General features: G+C 39.3%; 1 protein-coding gene across 1 annotated transcript in view; it reads left to right on the plus strand.

Moving 5' to 3' along the window:
• Window positions 1-21,343, plus strand: part of LOC102597816 (CHD3-type chromatin-remodeling factor PICKLE-like) — a 71,726-nt gene that overhangs the window by 35,620 nt on the left and 14,763 nt on the right. Inside the window, exons 17-20 of the mRNA XM_006343451.2 lie at window positions 13,660-13,726; window positions 13,881-14,003; window positions 18,475-18,584; window positions 19,524-19,605. Coding sequence (XP_006343513.1) covers window positions 13,660-13,726; window positions 13,881-14,003; window positions 18,475-18,584; window positions 19,524-19,605 — 382 coding nt within the window. The remainder of the gene's footprint in view (window positions 1-13,659; window positions 13,727-13,880; window positions 14,004-18,474; window positions 18,585-19,523; window positions 19,606-21,343) is intronic.

Consider the following 21,343-nt stretch of genomic DNA (forward strand, 5'->3'; position numbering starts at 1 on the left):
CCCTTCTCCACTTAATACCAGACTTGGTTCATAGTATAATGGAATGGATAATATGTGCCTACCACACATCACACACTTTACCACCTTTACCAATTTAACCAAGGTCCCAGGGTTCTTGTTGTAGTCTCACACTTTTTTTTTGATAAGGTAAATGATATTACTTTTGGGAGAAAAAAATCCATATACAAGCGATATACCAAATAGTAGCGAACTCACATTAAGAGTGTTATGTACAAAGACACCTAATTCTCCTATACAAACAAAAACCTCATGGGTGCACCAAAATTCACTATAAGCCAAAAACTATTTTTGAAATATACAAAGTTAGCTTCTATCCTTTTGAATTTTTTGTTATTCATCTCTTTCCAAAGGATACACATGAGGGATAAAGGAGCAAAATCCGATGTTATGCGTCTTTTCCGTAAAAGTCCAACTGTACAACATATCCTTGACTGTGTCTAGCATGGTTCATCTACAGTCTGAGCCATTTTGGTACTGTCCACCATAAGCTGGTGGTAACATGATGACACTAGGTATAATCCACATCTTCGCCAAATCACCTGACTATGTACAAACATCATATCTTGTATTTAACAAATACAAATAAACAAGTGTTCCTGTATCCATAAATCATCAAGGTTTTAATATACTTTTATTGCTTTTCTATTATTTGTATGGTATTAGAGCCTTAAATATCTCGGTAGAGATGCAATATTTGACCGACATTACAAGAAAAAAGGTTTTTTCCTTTAGAATGCTCGCAGACACATTTTCGGAAAACTCTCTCTCCTACTTCCTAGGAGAGAGAACCCTTCTTTCCGGTGGATCGCCTGAGAAGTGAGAACCACCACCCTCCTCCCTCCTTCTCAGCTATCTCTTTTGGTGGTCGCCTCTTTTTTCTTCTTCATCATCCTTTCAAGCTCCAATTTATAGTGAGGCAACAAGCCCTCTACAGGACGCTACTTAGATAGTATGTACAACTTCATCTAGTTTGCGGTTAGATTCAAGTCTTTTGATATAGAAAGAATTTCAGGGACCTCAGATGTATGGTTTGAGTAGACAGAGAGAAGTAGGAATGCAATCACGAGGACAACCTTTGATAAAACATCTATGGAGTGGATAGTAATGGTTCTAAAGGAGGCATCCAGGACTCAAGGGAGCACAATCTTTAGATGGAGGAAAAACAGACAACATATCTGAGATCTTTTGTCCTTGGAACTATAACAAGTACGGAAGATACATCAGTTTGATGAGTGTAATGGGCAGCAGAAGATCAGTTCTCATCATCCCAGAACTGACCTTCAATGCAGGGTGGGCAGAGATTACGGAGAAGGTGTCAAGACTTATAAGTAGCCATAAGGGAAAAACTAACTTGGAGGCCTTCAGAATTGTAGATGAAAACATTCCCTATGCTGAGATGGTCAAGGGCTTTAAATGGGTAAACAGAGTAAGGAGGGGAGTTAATGGAGATGTGAAAGAAGGAATCGTTAGCATTAAATGGCCCTTGTGTAGTGAGGTGCTCACTGCTCAAAAGGAGTCTGGTGGGAGAATACAATGCAGATTCTACACTATCAGAAATTTGGAAATGGTCCTTTACTATCTGGAAACAAGCACATCGTTTGAATGTCTATTAAATGGGGAATGGTCTTTTTCTCTTTGAATTCAATTCCAAACAACTTGCAGAACTGGTCATGGAAGGTAGTTTGGGAATGGAGAAAAACCCCATTTAAGCTTAGTTGGTGGGGTCCTCTGGCTGACACTAAAGGGGAGAGGAATACATCAAGCTCGACATGGGTTAAGGTAATAGGCCTACCTCTCCATCTCTAGTCGTAGAAGATCTTTAAAGCCATTGGAGATAGTTGTGGTGGATGGCTCGAAACAGAGGAGGAAACCACACTCCGGAACCACCTCCAATGGGCGAGAATCAGAATTCGCAGCGAACACAATAATATCCTGAGAGAGATCAAAATCGAAAGTGATGGAATAATCTTTGAGAAACAAGTATAGGCTGAGTTGCCTAACGGAGAAAGGAGATCCCAAAATTACTTCACCCAGAAGTTGTCAAAAACCGATGGGTAAAGAGTTGCGATTTGACAGAGACCTGTTGAAAGGGAATAGACTAGAGCCACAGGCAAAACCACGTGATGTAGCAGAGTCTAGTGGAGCCGGAAGCCGGGCTAGTGACACTGGGCTTTGTCAACTGGATCCCAAAGATTTATTGGGCCTTAATACAAAGGTCATGGAAGGCCCTAAGTAATCAATTAATAAAAACACACGTGACCAACACATGGGCTGATTAAAAGGGTTTAAAGACATCAAATCCTTAGCTAAAAATTTCATATCAGCACCGAAATCTTGGGAGCTCACTACGTTCATGGAGACGAATGGGAGAAGTGAAGCGGAAATTGCTATAGAGGAGACTGCAAACGTGATATCGCAGTCGAAGGACTGCAATGCCAAGGACAATGATACGTCGAGACAAACAGAGGGGGAAAGCACGCCTAAAACCTCTGATCAATCTGGGACAAGAGAAGTAGAATTGCAAATACAACAGGTGCATCAACCAGAACCTGTTGACATGCATATTTCCACACAACTTGAGGTGACTGAGACAAAGGCGCCAAACTAGGTGAACTCTCATTTTTTGGAATTAAGTATTACTAACGGGGTAGCATTCGAGGGGTTTGAAAGTGAAAATCTAGACCTTCTCATGAGAATTGATGAGGAAGATGGCAATTGACAAAACGAAACAGGTGAAAGGCTCCACAACTCCGAAAAGCAAAGGCATAGGGAAGAATGAACTTAAAAATCTACAATCCAGTCTTGACAAGGAGGTGGAAGGGGCTAGGAGTAGGGGGAAGAACCTATTTTTAACCTTTAAATGAAGGTTAAGATTTTAACATGGAATGTGAGGGGTCTTAATAATTGGTCAACAAAAAACCTGGTTAAGACTTGTTTGCAAAACTGGAAGGACGATGTGATATGTTTGCAGGAAACTAAGGTAAGTGAAGGAGTAGAAGGAGTGGCATCTCACATATGGCCATGCAGATGGATAAAATGGCAGATGGTAGCAGGGGGGATATTCTTTTAATATGGGACAACAGGGTGTGGAGGGGTACCAAAGCGGAGGAAGGCAACTTCTGTATCACGTATAAATTTGAGGCTCTTCATGACTCTTTCCTCTGGACCTTTACTGGTGTCTATGCCCCCACACACTAGAAAGGAGAAGCTTGACTGTTAGGAGGAAATAGCTGGAATGAGGGGTTTGAGCGAAGGGCCATGGGTAAAAGGGGGAGACATTAATACAGTGAGACATATGTTGGAAAGAAGGGGGTGCTCTAGAATCTCTAATGTCATGGCTAACTTCTCCAAATGGATTGAAAAACTGGAAATCCATGACCCTATCTTAATTGGGGGTAAATATACCTGGAACAGGGGACTTTATCACCAGAACTATGCAAGGTTGGATAGATTTCTCTACTCTATGGAATGGGAGGAAAGTTTCAAGAACATCAGGCAAATGATTCTGCCTAGAGTTTAGTAACCTCAGACCACAACCCTACATTTTAGAGTGTGGTGATTCGGAACAAAGGCAGATTTACTTTAAATTTGAAAAATGGTGGCTCAGGGTTGAGGGATTTAATAAGCTGGTGCAAGATTGGTGGAATGGCTTCATGGTAGAAGGATGTCCAGACTATAAATTTCACACCAAGTTAAAAATGTTGAAATGAAAAGTGAGAGACTGGAGTAGAAGAACACTCTCTGAAATGGCCAGCAAAAAAAAATAGCTTACTTGAAGAATTGTCTGACTTGGATAGATCTCAGGAGGATAGAGAATTATCCCAGGACGAGATGATGATTAGGGCAACAATACTTGTGGAACTCAAAGTACTGGACAAACATGAAGAAGAGAAATGGAGGCAAAAAACTAGAGCACTCTGGCTAAAGGAAGGGGACAGGAATACAAGATTTTTTTAGAGAATAGCAACAACACACAAAAGGTACAATACAATTGACAGGTTGGTGGTAAGGGGGGAGGAAGTATAGGAACCTGAATAAATCAAGAAAGCAATGATAAGTTGAGCCATGGAGACCTTCTTTCGACTTGACAAGTTGTCCTCCAATCTCCAGAGAAGAGAATGAATGGCTTCAGAGACCTTTTACAGATACAGAGGTATTGCAAACAATTAAACTGTGTGATGGAGACAAAGCTCCTAGACCCGATGGTTTCACCATGAATTTTTTCAAGGCATGCTGGGACATCTTGAAGGAGGACCTAATGCAGACTATTAACAATTTTCACCAAAGGGGATCATTGAAATCTTTCAATGCAACATTTATAACACTGATTCCAAAGAAGCCTGGGGCTGTAGAGCCAAAGGATTTCAGACCTATTAGTCTGATTGGGGGAGTCCACAAAGTCATCTCTAAAATCATAACTGGAAGGCTCAAAATAGTCATGGGGAAATTAGTTGATGAACGCCAAATGGCTTTTCTGAAAGGGAGATAAATACTTGATGCTTTATTGTTGGCTAATGAATTAGTAGATTCAAGGGTTAAACAGAAGAAACCAGGGATCCTTTGCAAATTGGATGTTGAAAAGGCCTATGATCATGTCAATTGGAGTTTTCCCCCCAAAATTCTAAAAGACATGGTTTTGGGAACATGTGGTTAAAATGGATCAGATTTTGTATTTCTGGTGTGAAATTCTCCATCATCATTAATGGCAACACCACATGCTTTTTTCAATATCAAAGGGGTCTTAGGCAAGGGGACCCCATGTCACCCTTCCTATTCTTGTTAGTTATGGAAGTTCTTAATCACATGTTCAGGATTGCAAATGCAAATAGATGGGTGAAAGGCTTCAGTGCTTAGACAGGAAGAGGGGATGAACTAGAAATCTCTCATCTGTTTTATGCAGATGATGCCTTAATTTTTTGTGAAGCAGAGTCATGTCAAATCAGGCATCTGAGAGCCATCCTGTCAGTTTTTGAAGGAATTTTAGGTCTTCGTGTAAACTGGCTAAAAAGCCACATCTTCCCTATCAACCAGGTTGGAAACTTGAATGAACTGGCTGAGGTTTTTGGTTGTCAAATCAACTCTCTGCCAACTAAGTACCTGGGATTGCCACTAGGAGCTAAAAATAAAGCATTAGAGGTGTGGAGTTGGGTGATAGAAAGGTGCGACAAGAAATTGTCTAGGTGGAAAAGTCTACCTTTCACTAGGTGGCAGATTGACCCTTACCAAGTGAGTACTTGATGGACTTCCAACTTACATGATGAGTCTCTTTCCTATACCAAAAAGCACCGTAAAGAAACTCATCAGGGGAAGGAGATCATTTTTATGCAAGGAAACAAGGAAAAGAGAGGTTATAATCTCGTGAAGTGGGATGTGCTAGCCCTTAGTAATCAGCAGGGGGTCTTAGTTTAAAGAACCTCAACAAACAGAACACTTCACTATTGCAAAAATGGCTCTGGAGATTTTGCTCAGAAAAAGGGGCAGGGCAGAGCTCTCTAGAGAATATTTATTGAAGGGAAGTATGGTTTACTCACACAATGGACAACGGAGGATAGGGCTGGGCATAAATACCGAAAAACCGAATTATTTTGGTATTTCGGTTTTTGGTTCGGTATTCGGTATAGATTTTTGTATTTTTCGGTATTTCGGTTCGGTTTTCGGTATGTGATTTTTGTATTGTTCGGATTATAATATATATATTAATATTAAATAATAAATATTATATCCAAAATTAGGTCAAAGACTCAACTTCTCTTTTCAAACTTTTTCATTCAATTCTCAGAACCTGCTGAACATGAGCGTCGCACCTCGCACGTCACTAGTTCCCACTTCTGGCGCCAACCAGCGACCGGCCAGCAGCCGACAAGCACTCCAGTCTCCAGCAACAACCGACCGGCGAGGCGGCGACCACCAACAAGGCAGCAACCGACTGGCTATGCGGCGACCACCAACAAGGCAGCAACCGACCGGCGAGGCGGCGACCGAATTAACAAAAACCGAACCGAAATAACATAAATCGAACCGAACCGAATTTGTATAAGGAGGTAGAAAACTGGAGACCCTCACTAAATATTCTTAACGTATAGAGAATAACAATGGAGGAGCAGAGCTGGTTATCTAGAGAATTCAGTGAGGATGAGGTGCTAGAAGGGATAAGATTGTGTGCTTGTGATAAAGCACCTGGGCGTGATGGTTACACCATGGCCTTCTTTCAGGCATTCTAGGAAACCATAAAGGAAGATCTGATGCAAACCTTCCAAAACTTTCACTGCCACCAAAGTTTTGAGAAAAGTTTCAATGCTACCTTTGTGGCTCTAATTCCTAAGAAGGTGGGGGCAAATGATCTAAGAGACTTCAGACCAATTAGTCTCATTACTGGGTTTATAAAATAATTGCCAAAGTGTTGGCAGAAAGGCTGAAGAAGGTGATAGACAAGCTAGTCAACAAAAATCAAATGACTTTCATTAAAGGGAGACAAATAATGGATGCTGCTTTAATTGCTAGTGAATGTATTGATACAAGGATTAGAGGAGATGTGCCAGGGGTAATGTGCAAACTGGATATTGAAAAAGCCTATGACCATCTTAATTGGGACTTCCTGATCAACATTCTTAGACAAATGAGTTTTGGCCCTACATGGCTCAAGTGGATTGAGTTCTGTATTAAAACCACCAGGTTCTCCATTTTGGTTAATAGAGAACCGATAGGTTTTTTTCCTGCTGAAAGAGGTCTTGGACAAGGAGACCCTTTGTCCCCTTTCCTGTTTATCATTGCTATGGAAGGGTTGGATAGTTTGATGAGAGAGCTTCTCTAAACAACTGGATTAGGGGTTTCAGAATAAAAAACAGGGTTAATGAGGTGATGGATATGACTCATTTATTGTATGCGGATGACATAATAATTTTTTGTGAAGCAGAGCAGGAACAACTCTGTCACATCAGCATTTTTCTGGTAATTTTTGAGGCATGCTCTGGACTTGAGGTGAATTGGAGAAAAAGTAGCATTTTTCCTATTAAAGAGGTCCAACATATTCAAGCTTTGGCCAATATATTGAAGTGCAAGATAGAGAGGTTGCCTACAGTTTATCTAGGTCTGCCATTGGGTGCTAAGCATAAAGCAGTTAGCATTTGGGATGGTGTACTAGAAAAATCAGAGAGGAGACTGGCACTTTGGAAATCCCAATATCTATCCTTGAGGGGAAGAGTCACTTTGATTAATTCTGTTTTAGACTCCTTGCCAACATATGTGATGTCACTTTTTCCCATTCCCGGCAAGGTAGTCAAAGCTATAGACTCATTGAGGAGAAACTTCCTTTGGCAAGGTAACAAGATTGAGAAGAGCTACAACTTAGTAAATGGATGGCGGTTCAATAGAACAAAAGATGTGGGGGTTTGGGAGTAAGAAACCTAAGAGACACAACAACAGCTTAACTTACCAAATAGGTTGTGGAGATACAATTTGGAAGATCAAGCTCTATGGAAGGAACTCATTCAACACAAATATGGTCAGGAAGATCAATGGTGTTCAGAGGAAGTGACAGAAACATATGGCGTGGGAGTATGGAGGACTATAAGAAACCTATGGCTGGCTTTCAGAGACAATGTAAGGATAAAGGTTAGTCGAGGAAATAAGGCTTTGTTTTGGAAGGAAGATTGGACTGGTCAAGGGTCCTTGGAAAATTTATTCCCTGGGTTGTTTTCCATTTGCATGAATCCTGACAGCAAAATACAAGAGGTTTGGTCCCCACAAGGATGGAATTTGCTCTTTAGGAGATTTCTTAATGATTGGGAAATAGAGTGGGTATCGGATATGCTAGCTTTGATTGGAGATTTTCTTGGCACAAATCTGGAAACAAATAACTTGCTATGGAGGCATCATACTGATGGTCAATTCTATGTGAACAGAATGTATAAAAGGGATCTAGCCACAATTGCGGGGAAGAAATCAGGGCCATGGAGTGCTATATGGAAGAGTGTAGCCCCTACTAAGGTGAAGTGTTTCACTTGGTTGGTAACTAGGAGAGCTTGCCTGACACATGATAAACTTCAAAAGAGGGGAAAAATTATTGCCTCAAGATGTTATCTTTGTAAAGAGGCTCTAGAAACCAACAATCATCTGTTTCTCCGCTGCAAAGTAACAACACAAGTATGGGCTGTATTCACCAATATAAAGAGCCTAAATTGGATTATGCCAGAACATACAGCAGACCTACTAAGTTGTTGGGTCAGAAGGGGAGGTAGTAAGAGCCAGAGGAGGTGGTGGAGAACAGTACCTTCTTGTATCTGGTGGATCATTTGGAAGGAGAGAAATCAGAGAACTTTTGTAGGGAAAGAATGCACTATAGAGAAGATTAAGTGGAAAGTAATTACCACTCTAGGTTTTTGGTGTAAAAGAAATGAACATAGAAGAAGAAATTCAACTAGTGGATTTCATAGGAGCTTTGTAAGTAATCTTGTTTTTTTTGTTGGTTTTTCTATGTAACTAACACTTTTGGAGGTGGCCAGCATAGCCCTTAATGCTGAGGAATACAATGTTACCAGTTTCAAAAAAAAAAAAAAAAAAACCCGAAACCGAACCGAATTACCGAATGCCCAGCCCTAACGGAGGAGGTCATGGGTTCCTTTGGGTGTAGTGTCTGGAAAACCATAAGACGATTATGGCCCCATATCAACAATAATGTGTCTTTCACGATTGGAAATGACTTAAGAACTGATTTCTAGTATGAGGTGTGGATTGGAGAAAACAGTCTTAGAAACTTCTTCCCCACACCTTTACACTTTAAGTCTACTAAGGACTAGTATTTAGAAGAGCACTTAATGATTGGGAAATTGGGGAAGTGGCCAAGTTGCTGGAAGTACTTAACTCACACCCTACTTTATCCATGAGGCCTGACAAACCTAGATGGAAACTACACAGCAAGGGAGTGTTTACAGTAAAATATTGCTATTGGGAACTCAACACACTACAAACAATGCTAGACATATGGCCTTGGAAGCTAGTGTGGAAGACCAAATGTCCTCCTAAGGTAGCTTTCTTTACTTGGTTGGTATGCGAAAGGGCTGGCCTAACCCATGAGGCACTCCAGAAAAGGGGCTGGCAGATCTGCTCAAGATGTGCATTGCGCAAGCAGGATGCAAAGGTCAATGCTCATTTATTCATGCACTGTAAAGCAGCTATGAGTTTATGGAACATGTTTTTGTGTCTGCTAGGAGTTAATTGGGTGATGCCTAAGACAACAATGGAACTTCTAAGTAGCTGGGAAGGTATTGAGAACAGGGGAAGAAAGGAGCACTGGTGGAGAACTATCCCAGCAAGTATATGGTGGACCTTATTGAAAGAAAGAAATTCAAGGTGTTTTGATGGTCACAACAGTAACTTACAGAAGATTAGAATGAATTGTACAAGCCTTTTATATTTTTGGTGTAAACAGAAACTGGTAGGGGAGATAGAAGATTTAGTTGATCTTAATAGGAAACTTGTAAAAATACCCTCCTGGGTGATATAAGTTTCCAATTCATCATTTTTTGGATGATGAATTGTTTGGTGTGAACATAAAGTTACCCTTTTCTCAAAACAAAAGAGAGACTCAAATAACTGTTTCCAGTGGGCAATGTTCTTCTTCTTACCTCTTCTCTCCTTTACTGTTTTGGTAGTAACTCATGAAGCTTGTTTACTGGTGTGCAGCCTTACGCTGCATGCTCGGCCAATATTATTCTTATTTCCTTCCTTTTTAGCAATTAGTGCTGTCATCTTCTCTGGCATTCACATCTCAGGCAGTAGCTCCAGCAGCACTTAGCTTCTTTCTGGGGGCTGTTCTGGTGGCACAATACCTCTTTCTGATAGCTGCATCTGTGACATTGCAACTCTTTATGGTGATCCTTCTGACGCATTCAGTTTTTTCCCGAGTGTTATGAAGATGCCATGTCTCTTCTTGATGTCATTTCGGTTGCATGGTGACTCTTTTCTTCAACTCCAGTGACGTCGCATTGATTCAATGATCATTCTGGTAGTGAGGCAGATTTTCTGAGCATTGTTTCATGGAAAAAATTTCTGACATGCAGTGCTTTTCCAATCAGATTTCCTTGGTTTTTGGCGTATTTTTTGTAAATATATACCTTTTTATGTTTCCAAAATAGACAAACTCAGGTTAGTTTCTCAACTTTGAGTTTGAGGGAACATGTTGGGATTAAATGTTAGAACGGTTATGTTCCCATGTGAGATATTTTCCCCATTGGGAACCAATACTACATCTCTTGTATTCATCAAATCACTAAGTCATCAATATATTTTCTTCTCTCTTGTAGTTCTTCACTTGTTAGAATCCCATACCAGTCGAGCGCATGGCATGTAATCTCCTTGTATGTTCTGTGATCTCCTTATGCAATCTTGAACAATCATCACATGAGATCGCTTTTGTGGTTGAGTTAGGTCTGATGTCTATTTTCTTAACATGGTATCAAAGGAAGAGCCATGCTTAATGGTATGTTATCCGGTGTTAGGTCACCTATTTCGAAGGAATTGTACAACTTGCTTTTGTCTTTTACAATACTAAACCACTTTGCTGGGTTTACTCAAAATCCTTGAAAGATCTGAAAATAAGATAAAGTAGCTAGTGTATGGATTTTCTTTACTTGTAGCAGTGTTCTTAAAGGCGAGCGCCTCTCGCCTTTGGCGACAAGGCGAGGCGAGGCGAGGGGTTTGCGCCTATTTCAGGCGAGGCGTGGCGAGATCAAAAAGGCGAGCCAAGGCGAGGGGTGACATGGAATTGGCGATGCAATAGGCGTCGCCTTTTTTTTATTTTGAAAGTCTGAATTTTAATAATTAAAAAGCCAAATAATCAAATTAGGGTTTTTTTTGGGTATTTTTTCAAACTTATGTCGCGACTGCTCCTTCTCATTTCGCGACTGGAGACTTGAAATCAATCCCTCGACTGGAATTAGAGTTCGCGACTGCTGCTGCTGCTATTGGAAACTTGAAGTCGACTGTCGCGATTGCTGCTGCTCCGAGTTCGCGACTGCTGCTGCTGCTCAGGTACTGCTTGAAGTCGACTGGAATCTCTCTTCTCTTCTTTTCTCGAATCAATCTCTCTTCTCTTCTTTTTGCTCTGTTTTTAGTACTCTCTCAGTCCCTCTGTTTTTTATTGTGAAGACTGAAGTCTGATTTCTGAAGAAGAACTGAACTACTGAAGCCACTGCCCACTGCCCGCTGTCTACATTTAAAAAAATAAATTCTTCTATAATTATTTCGGTTAATTGTAACTTTTGTGGGAGTACTTTTAATGGATATTTATATATGTTATGTTATTGCTATTGAGATTTTGGATATTTATAGATGCAATTAAATATTTTTAATTTTTGGTATTAATTGGCGCCTCGATTCAAAAAGGCGAGCGCCTCGCCGCGTGGCGAGGCAGGCCCTTGTCGCCTTTTGTCGCCTCTCGCCGTCCAAAACACTGACTTGTAGGTCTATACTCTATAACTTGTTGAGACCCTTCTAAGAGGATTTTTTGATCTTTGGGTAATTTGATGTTGATGAACATCACTCAACTTGAGGGAAATCAGATGGGTGATGCCATGCACAAAGGAGGCACTAGACAGTTGGGGTAGAGAAGGAATTCTATCCAATCAGAAAGAGAGGTGGAGGGTTGTCCCAACATGTGCTTGGTAGACTACAGGATTATAGAAATTGGAGGTGTTTTGAGGAGAAGCAGTGCAACATCCTAAATCTGAAGATGATCTTCTTAGCACTATATTACTTTTGGTGTAAGAGGAACATCTAGTGCAAACTGAAGATATTTTTTGATGTTTTAGACAACATGTAAGAAGGAACATACTTAGAGCCCGTTTGGATTGGCTTAAAAAAAGCAGTCTTTAAGTCAAAAAATTAAAAAGTCAAACTTAAATGACTTTTAAGTCAAAATAAAAAGTAGGGAGAGGCCTACTTTTGTTTTTTTTAATTTTCTTAAAGTCATTTTTAACTTTGCCAAACACTCCCTAACTTATTTTAAGTCATTTTTGACTTATTTTAAGTTATTTTTATATTTGCCAAACACTTCCAGATGTAAAAAACTGACTTAAAAAAGTAAGTTTGACCAACTTTTAAGCTAAACCAAACACCCTCTTATTAAGTTTCCTATATTTTGTAATTTCTTGGTTCAGGGGACTATACAATTTGGTATATTATACCTGTTAATATATGGATTATTTTCATTCTAAAAAAAATAATCACTCAATTAGGAAAATGATTGTGTAAGATGTTGGAAGATCAGGATTCTGTTTGAATTGGTTGATTAAAGCAAACAGTTCCTTGGCTGAGAGAGAACTAAGATGATATGATTAGTTGAAATGTCACATATTGAAATTTATCACGGTAGGTTACTCTTATTTTTTCAACATGTAGGCATATAGCTTGTTGAAACCTTTCTAAGATGATCATTTCGTCTTGGATAATTTGATTTCAAAGAACATTGCTCAATTAGGTGAAATGGTTGTGCAAGTTTTTGGAAACACATAATTCTGTTTGAATTGGTTGGATGACAGCAAACAAGACTAGGCTGTATGAGAACTAAGATTCTATGATTAGTCGAAATGTCACATATTTCAGTCAATGGAAATTTATCACGTTGGTCTACCCTTCTTTCTTCCTCTGGGTATCCTTAAAAGTAGGCAATAACAAATTAGCTCTCTTTCCCCTGGCGTAGGAATACCTATTATCATTGATTTACCAGTCATTTTTGTCAATTCTTCAGCCTTAGTTTCCTTTTATTTTTATCCTTCTGTCATGAGAAACCAAATCTCTTCCCTTAAATTCCAAGTCATTGGAGGTTGTAAGAACATAAAAGAAAACAACCTGCATTGCTCTGCACCCAAGGGTGTGGCCTTGTTGTTGAGAACCATGAGGTCTCGAGTTCAATTCCCAGCGGAGACAAAAGACACTAGGTGTCCCATCTGTCCTAGCTTTAGTGGGTAGAGTTACCCGCTACCAGTTGCTGGTGGGAGGTGGCTGGTATCCCTTGAAATTAGTCGAGGTGCACGAAAGCTGGCCCAGACACCACTGTTATTAAAAAAAAGCTGCTTTGCTCTTCATTTATCATCTTTTAGGGGTTCCCCTCTTTTTCTCTTTTATTTGTGAGACTGAGCGGTTTCAACAGAAATTGCGGGGTCTTACTTGGTCATTGGAGCCCTTAGTGTTGCCATATGTGCATGAACAACAGTGCAAGAAGACTTGTAATACCTCAATAGAAATTTGGCACTGGATACATACCCAGTGTAATACATTCAATAAAAGTGTTGCTCAAGAATATTAGAGCTATTTGAGCAATCTTTGTTGCTTTACATTCACTTGGTGAGCTTTTTAGTGAGTAAATTAGGAATATGGTTGTGAGAAGAATGATAAGATTCTATTGGTAAGTGTGTTGTTTATTGTGATAAATGTCTATTTGGTAAGCATATAGCGAAGTGAATCTGCACAAAGCTAAAACAGTATGGACAATTGTTTCTCCATGTTGGAACTTCATGCTGCTGGTTCATATCAGGAATTCTCCCTGAAACAGAAGAGTTTGTGGAGGAACAAATTCCTGCCACTTTAATTTCTTGATGCCTCCGATTACTAGCTGATCTCTTACTTGGATGTTAATTACAGTGACTGGAATCCCCATGCTGACCTACAAGCAATGGCCAGAGCTCATCGGCTTGGACAAACAAATAAGGTTATATATCTTGCTCCCCCAAATCCCACCTCACACCTAAAATGATAATAAGCCTTTTAGCCCTCATTTCCATGCCAAAATGGAGATGGTCTGAATTTGCTTATTGAATTCTTGACCTATAGATGAATTGATAGCTGATACTTGTCTGTTGCAGGTGATGATCTTCCGACTCATAACAAGAGGAACAATTGAAGAAAGAATGATGCAGATGACTAAGAAGAAAATGATTTTGGAACATCTCGTTGTTGGACGGCTCAAAGCTCAAAACATCAATCAGGTAACATATTCATAAGCTTGAATTAATGTACATCAAGACCACACGAATATGCATTGGTATATAAGGTTGATAGTCTTAGATATCTTAGAATAAGGTCCTACTCTCCCTCTCAGTGAAGCTGTGATTTTCAGTACCTGCTACTATTGTAGTCTGATCTTGACCCGTTTCACCAGTCACAATGTGCTGAAGGGAAGTTGTATATCATTGTAGCTCAAAAACCTCTAGTTTTTATGCAAAAGTGTGTGGGGGGAATACAAGACACCTGTGGCCTAGTGGTCAATGAAGTGGGTTAAGAATTATGAGGCCTCATGTTCAAATCCAGACAAAAATGCCATTACCAGGTGATTTCTTTCTATTTGTCGTAGTCTTGTCCTATCCTTGTTTGTGGGAGGTGATAGGTATCCCACAAAATTATTTGAGGTGCGTGAAAGCTTGCCCAGACACCACGAGTAACAACAAAGAAGAAAGACGCCCATAAAAAAAGTTGCTTTTCTGGTCCTTGTTAATCAATCAGAATGATATTTTAATGCAAGTTAGTACAATGGAAGTTATAAAGAGAATTCTGGGGCAGGACTGAAATTACGTGGAATAACATGCAATTCGCATTCAAAACTGAGTTGTATTTGACATACAAAGTATGAGGTTTTCCTTTTAGGTTTGTCTGAAAGATTAAGCACTGACTGTAATTCTTGTGATTTTTGTTCTCTATTGGTCATTTTCCTTATTATAACGGGGTGTTTGGATTATTTTTTTTTCAAAGTGGCTTATAAGTTAGAAGCCAAAAGTCATAAGTTCAGAACCCCCAACTTTTGGCTTTTGGCTATTTATTTTTTTTGGAACTTTTCAGCTTTAAAAAAAGTGTTTAAAAGCACTTTTTGTGTTACCCAAACACTTCCGAAACTAAAAAAGTGCTTAAAAGCCAAAAGTCACTAAAAATAAGTCAATCCAAACACCCACTAAGCCTCTTTTGTAGTTCCTTTTGTTTCTGTTGAAGAACCTTCCCTTTGCACGCCTTATGATCAGACATCCCCTTTCCTCTCTCAAAACCCGTAGAATGTTCTTCAACGTGGTCTCCTACTTCTCTTGTTTTTGGATGGGAGATCGATTGCCATGCAGAAATTGTGAGTTTGTAGTGAAGCTGTATTGTATTGGAGACAATTAAAACTTATTGGAGTCAGCAACATATATGCTGCTGAAACTACGCAATCTTAACACCTAAGCATAACCATTTGAGGAAGTAGTGCAGTCCTTATTTCAGTTTTCTTCTTTCCCCTTTTTTGTGAGAATTTTGATTCTTTTTTGACGAAGAATTTGGGAAAAGATTGGGAAGTGATGGAAAAACTTGATTAGTTCCTTCCCATGTTTAGTTAAGTCCTACTCCTTAAGCTTTCCTTTCAAAGCTTTCAGTTTACTAGTCAAGATGTAGTCTAGTCTGCCATCCACCTCAATAGAGTCCCACTAAATTTTCACATTAAAACCATCAACTCTTCTTAACCACCAATTTTAAAATTTAAAGTAGGATTTTCTGTGGTCCAAATCCTCACTCTACAATGATAAAGGGAAGTGGTCTGAGGCTACCCTCTGCAAAATAGACTGCATGCCACATTTGAATTCCTTATTCCATTTGGTGGAAGATCCACAAGCTCAATGTCATCTATGATTTTTGATAAGTCAGTCATATGCTGGAGAAGGAAGTGCAATTCTTCTTTTCTGAAATGAATCTGGGAGTGTTAAAATCTTCATTGAGGCCCCTGGATGCACCAATTTCCTCCTCAATATTACGTCTTTGTTTTCTGTTGTTTGGTCCATATACCCCTGTTAGATTCCATGTAAAATCTTGAGTCAGTGACATGAAGATACCAGTTAGGGAATGTAACCCAGTGGAACAGATTTCCCTTTTCCATACTCTACTGTCCGCATATCGTTAAAATTCCCCCTTTAGTGCCACTTGCCTGTCAATATTCATACTTCACCCATCTATTTGCCCGAAGTTGCTTCACATATTCATCTATATTCTCTTTGACTTTAGTTTCTTGTAGACCGTAAATATCGTCCCTCCCCTTGTGTATTTAACTCTGCAAAGTGCTCTTTTCTTCTCTAAAGAAATGGATTTTGGGCCTAACTCAACCACAAAGGCTAGCTCATGAGGGGAGGATTACTCAAGATCATACAAGCAGACCACCCATCCTATTAACCACAAATGTGGGACTTCTTCACACCCCCCTTCCACGCAGGGGTGAACATTTGGAGCATGAGTAATTTAATATGGGGCCCAACATCAGGTGAGATGGGTACTGCTCTGATACCACGTAAAGAAATGAATTTTGGGCCTAACTCAACCCCTAAAGCTAGTTTGAGAGGAGACCATCCATCCCATTGACCACTAATGGTTATCAGCCTAAGGCTTTGTTCTATTACCTATGTCGTAAGCTTTCCAGTCATTGAAGTAAGGTTCAATGCTAAGAAAATAGTGTTTCATGCCTGCTCCGATTTTCTCTCTTTTTACAATTACTACACATCACTTGCCTAGCTTGTGTTGGGTTCAATTTACATTAAGTATGGGACTTCTTCATATCCTCCTATTTTTTTATCCCCCTAACGTTCCATGAGATTGTATTCATCTTCATGGACCAACAACTGACTGTAACTTCTCCCTGTTTCGGTCCCTATTGCTTCTGAATTTGACATTAAGAGCAACTAAATTCGCAAGTTCTTGTGAACCTTTCCATCTTGGAATTGTAAGAATCTTTGGCACTAGATTGTTAATCTTTTTGTTGCTATCAGTTTTCTGGAAAAATAGCAAAGGCCTCTTTTTCATATCCCTTGACATCCTCTCCAAATTGATTGATCAATTTAATTATGTTGCTATGCACCCTGAGAGTTGCATCCATCTCAACAACAACAACAACAACATACCCAGGGAGACCCTTCTTAGGGTAGAGTGCACACAGTCTTGCCAAGAGGCTGAGGGTTGCATCCGTCTCATCATCTTGAAATTTTATTGGTTTTGCATGTTCAATCACCGTTGGATGTTCCAGTGTAACTTCAATTAGTTGCATGATTGATGTCGCCTGGGCGTTTTTGTGAGAAATATTTCCTTCTTCGATGCTTGTTACCACAGTGTGATCACCTTTGCTCTGGTCTTGTACTGTCCCTGAGGAATTGAAGGTAGAAAAGGTTGAATTTGAGTTGTGATGTTTCCTGTATTGTTCGCAGTGAGAATAATGAATACTTCTATAGATATTTGGTGTGTTTATATTAGATGTCCAGAGGGTCCTCAGTCCTTTTAATTATTGTAGGATCAGTTGGGCTTGGGACTTCCATGTTGGAGGTCTCAAGTTCGAAACCCCTTGCCAGCGAAAGCAAGGGGTTTGCTTCTGGGTCGAGCTCGTCGCACCGGGTTTGCCTAGTGCGGGTTACCTCTCCTATGTGGTTTGCGAGCTATTGCATAGGAGCGGGGGTTTTACCCTGTGCGCACCTAAAGGGTAGCGGTTGCGGGTTTCCCTTGTCATCAAAAAAAGGATCAGTTGGGCCTGATAAATAATGGCCCAAAGACTTGTGGCTGAGTGGAGCATCGGGTATTGGCGACTTCAAAATGTCACATGCCTCCTCACGTCGAAATTGTTTGCTTCCTTCGATGTGGCCGCATGATCTAGGGCCTGATGTGAAATCCATGCCCCTTGCCCCCCTATTTTATCACCAAGTTTGTATCCGACTGCTGCTCTTGTCTGAATTTGCTCACCAAATCAGAATAGTGTAAACATATCCGTCGCTTTCAACCTCCTCTTACTTTTGGAATGTTTCCCCCATCTCCCTTCAGTTTTATCCTCGCCCATCGCAAATGATTTCTTAAGCTGGTTTCTTTTTCAGTTTCGATACATCCACCACAAAAGTTTCTTTTTCTTGGAAAACCTTTTGAGACCACAGATTCTGAGGAAGCCCCAAAAGATGAATCCATAACCAGCTTCTATCTGTCGTATGTATAGCATTAATGAATCTTTGAATCTATAATGCAATCTTACCCCATCCTTCTTTAAAGTCCCCTCAGGAATAATTGTTACTGCTCTACTTTCTCCCTGTACAACAATAATGCTAATGTAGGAAGTCCATCAAAAAGATCTGGTTTTTGATTCCTGCTTGTATTTTCATTGTGCTTATGGATAGAGAGGAACAAAAGGTGTTTTGATGGCATCCCAACTCCCATTTCCTCTCTTAAGGCTAGATGTTTGATTAGTCTTTTTAGTTGGGTTAACAACTACTCTGTAATTACCGTTGAATCTTTCCTAGAATTTATCAGCTCCATAGATCTATGTTGATAGTTGTGATAGCTTTTTTTTTCCCTTCCTGGGAGCTGATGATCTCTTTGTAATGCTTGCATATTCTTGATGCTTTTTGTTAATGATTTCCTTCTTATTTCATCAAAAAAAGAAATGCTGATGTACCTTCCTTCTTGAGTGGTTCCCTAATGCAGGAAGAATTAGATGACATCATAAGGTATGGATCAAAAGAATTATTTGCTGATGACAATGATGAGGCTGGAAAATCCCGACAAATTCATTATGATGATGCTGCAATAGATAGGTAAGTTTTGTTTACCCAGAGATTCCTTCTTTAGTTTCTCTTTTTAAACATAATTTTGGGGTATAACTTCTTAAATTTTGCATTATACATTTCCCACCATCTCATTAAGTTGGACCTTCCTTTTTTATCCATCCCGAAATCTGACCTATCCTTAAATGGAAAATATTTCTCCCTTGAGAGAAAATTAATATGAAGTGTTAATTTTCTGTTTGATTTTATATAGCACTATAACTTGGTGGAGTCAATCTGCTTTTCTTTCTTTACCGTGATTTTCTGCTGCATTTTAAATGTATTTTTAATTATAATAAATTATGTGGTGTAGTCTTATTGTGTAGTTTCTAATTATATAAATTTTGAGTCATAAAGAAATTGATATTCAAATTGAAACCAACACTTTGAGTTATTTTTCCGTCATACTCCTATTTCCACCTTTCTTTCCAAGATGAAGGTACTAGTTTATATTGTTTCTAACTTTCTATATTGATTCTACTGTATTCTGTACTGCTCGGTGTTTCACATTTTAAACTGTAATTTTTAGCATGACTTCACATTCAATGTACTATTTTTTTCTCAAGCATTTTATTCTGAAATTACACACAGGTGAAACTGGGTCTGATTTGTTGGGTCAGTGGAGTACCTAAGCACTACTCCCTTTGTCCCAATTATGTGACACCCTTTCCTTTTTAGACTATCCTAAAAAGAATGTACCTTTTCTATAACTAGAAATAACTTAACTTTCAAATTCTCTCTTATCTTTAATGAAATGATTTATAGTCAAGCAAACCATCCGAAGTTTGTTTTGGACCACAAGTTTCAAAAGTCTTTTTTTTTTTCTTAAACTTTGTGCCAAGTAAATGGTGCATCATAAATTGGGACGGAGGGAGTATATGTTTATAATAATTATAAGTCAAGTAATTTATTCATTCTATTATTTTTTAGACTACTTGATCGTGAGCAAGTTATAGATGAGGATGCTGCAGCAAATGATGAAGAGGAGGATTCATTTCTGAAGGCTTTTAAGGTTATTATCTATTTTAGCATTTTATGACAGGAAACTGATTTTTTGAATATTTTCTTGCAATTGACTCGAATTATAGCAAAATTCACTAAAGTAAAGTGTTGCGACTTTGTTAGATGCTGGAAAAGCTTATGAAGGTAAATGAGAAAGAAAAGAAATTGCTACTGGTAATAGATTGTGCAAGTATCTTAAACACAGTTTACAACCAATAAATCTGTCCGTATGAAGTGGACAAAACTCCCAGAAATTGATATTCAAACATATATTCAATCCTCCTTAAAAATAATTCTAACTAGATATTTATAGGATACATATTGTCTACAACAAACAACTAGAAAACTGTAAAGCCCAATCTGATAGTAGTTGTAATATTGGTAAGTGGTAACTGCTGGAGAATATCTAGGTGGCAGTTACTTAATGTTTGGCTGACTCTTTCCATTTGCAGTTCCAAACTCTCTATTTCCCCTTTCACTCTTTCTTTTTCTAAAATATGTCCCCAAAGGTGGGGTCGTATCAGTGCACCCCCCTGAAAAGACGCCTTGTCCTCAAGGCAAAGGGAAGGAAACTGACCAGCTAGTAAGTCAATTCTTCCCAACTAGATTCTTCAGTAGGATGATGATGCCATTGAATGAGTAATTTTAAAGTTGAAATCCCAGGTCCTTTCACCCATGCGTAAACCTTTTTCAGGCTCCACCATGAATTCCAAATCAGCCGAAAGCGGTAATGGTGGAGGTGATGGCATATCAGCATATCCATGAGCAGGACGAAGCAAGGAAACATGAAAAATTGGATGTACCTTCACCGTTGGAGGCAACTGCAACTTGTAAGCAATAGGACCCATTTTGCGAACAATTTTATATGGCCCAAAGTAGTGAGGAGACAACTTCTCATTAGGACGTTTGGCCAAACTTTTTTGACGATAAGATTGTATATGAAGTAGAACAACATCAACCACATTAAAAGACAATTCACGTCGCTTTGAATCTGCTTGGGACTTCATACGAGATTGAACCTTCAAGAGATTGGACTGCAGTAACTTTAACATCTGGTCACCTGCCAAAAGTTGCACTTCAAGATCAGCAAGTTTAGTTTCACCAGGAACAAAATGATGCAATGGTGGTGGCTCCCTCCCATACTCAACCTGAAAAGGAGTCATATTTGTCGATGAATGGTAGCCCGTGTTGAAAGGATACTCAGCCCAAGCTAAATATTGATACCATGATGTAGGCTTTTCATGAGCAAAACAACGCAAATAAGCTTCAAGGCACCGATTAACCACCTCTGTTTGGCCATCAGTTTGGGGATGGTAAGAAGTACCCATATGAGACGAGTATGATTAAGACAAAAAAGTTCTTGCCAAAAAGCACTCAAGAAAATAACATCACTATCTGAAATAATAGAACGAGGTAAGCCATGCAACTGGACAATTTCCCTACAAAACAAAGCAGCCAGTGTTTTGACAGTGAACGGATGAGATAAAGCTAGAAAATGATTATATTTTCTGAACCTGTCCACTACCACAAGGATGGTGTCATAACCATTTGAAGAAGGAAGCCCCACAATAAAGTCCCGGGAAATGTCTTTCCAAACTCGGTTTGGAATCGGCAAAGGCTGCAAAAGACTACTTGGAGCCAAAGTTTCATATTTATTTTCCTGGCAAATTAAACAGTTCTGGACAAACAACTTAACATCCTGCTTTAAACATGGCCAGTTAAAATTTGCAGAAACTCTTTTGAGAGTT

This window comes from Solanum tuberosum, unplaced genomic scaffold, assembly GCF_000226075.1.
Source record: "Solanum tuberosum cultivar DM 1-3 516 R44 unplaced genomic scaffold, SolTub_3.0 scf00045, whole genome shotgun sequence".
Taxonomy (NCBI): Eukaryota; Viridiplantae; Streptophyta; class Magnoliopsida; order Solanales; family Solanaceae; genus Solanum; species Solanum tuberosum.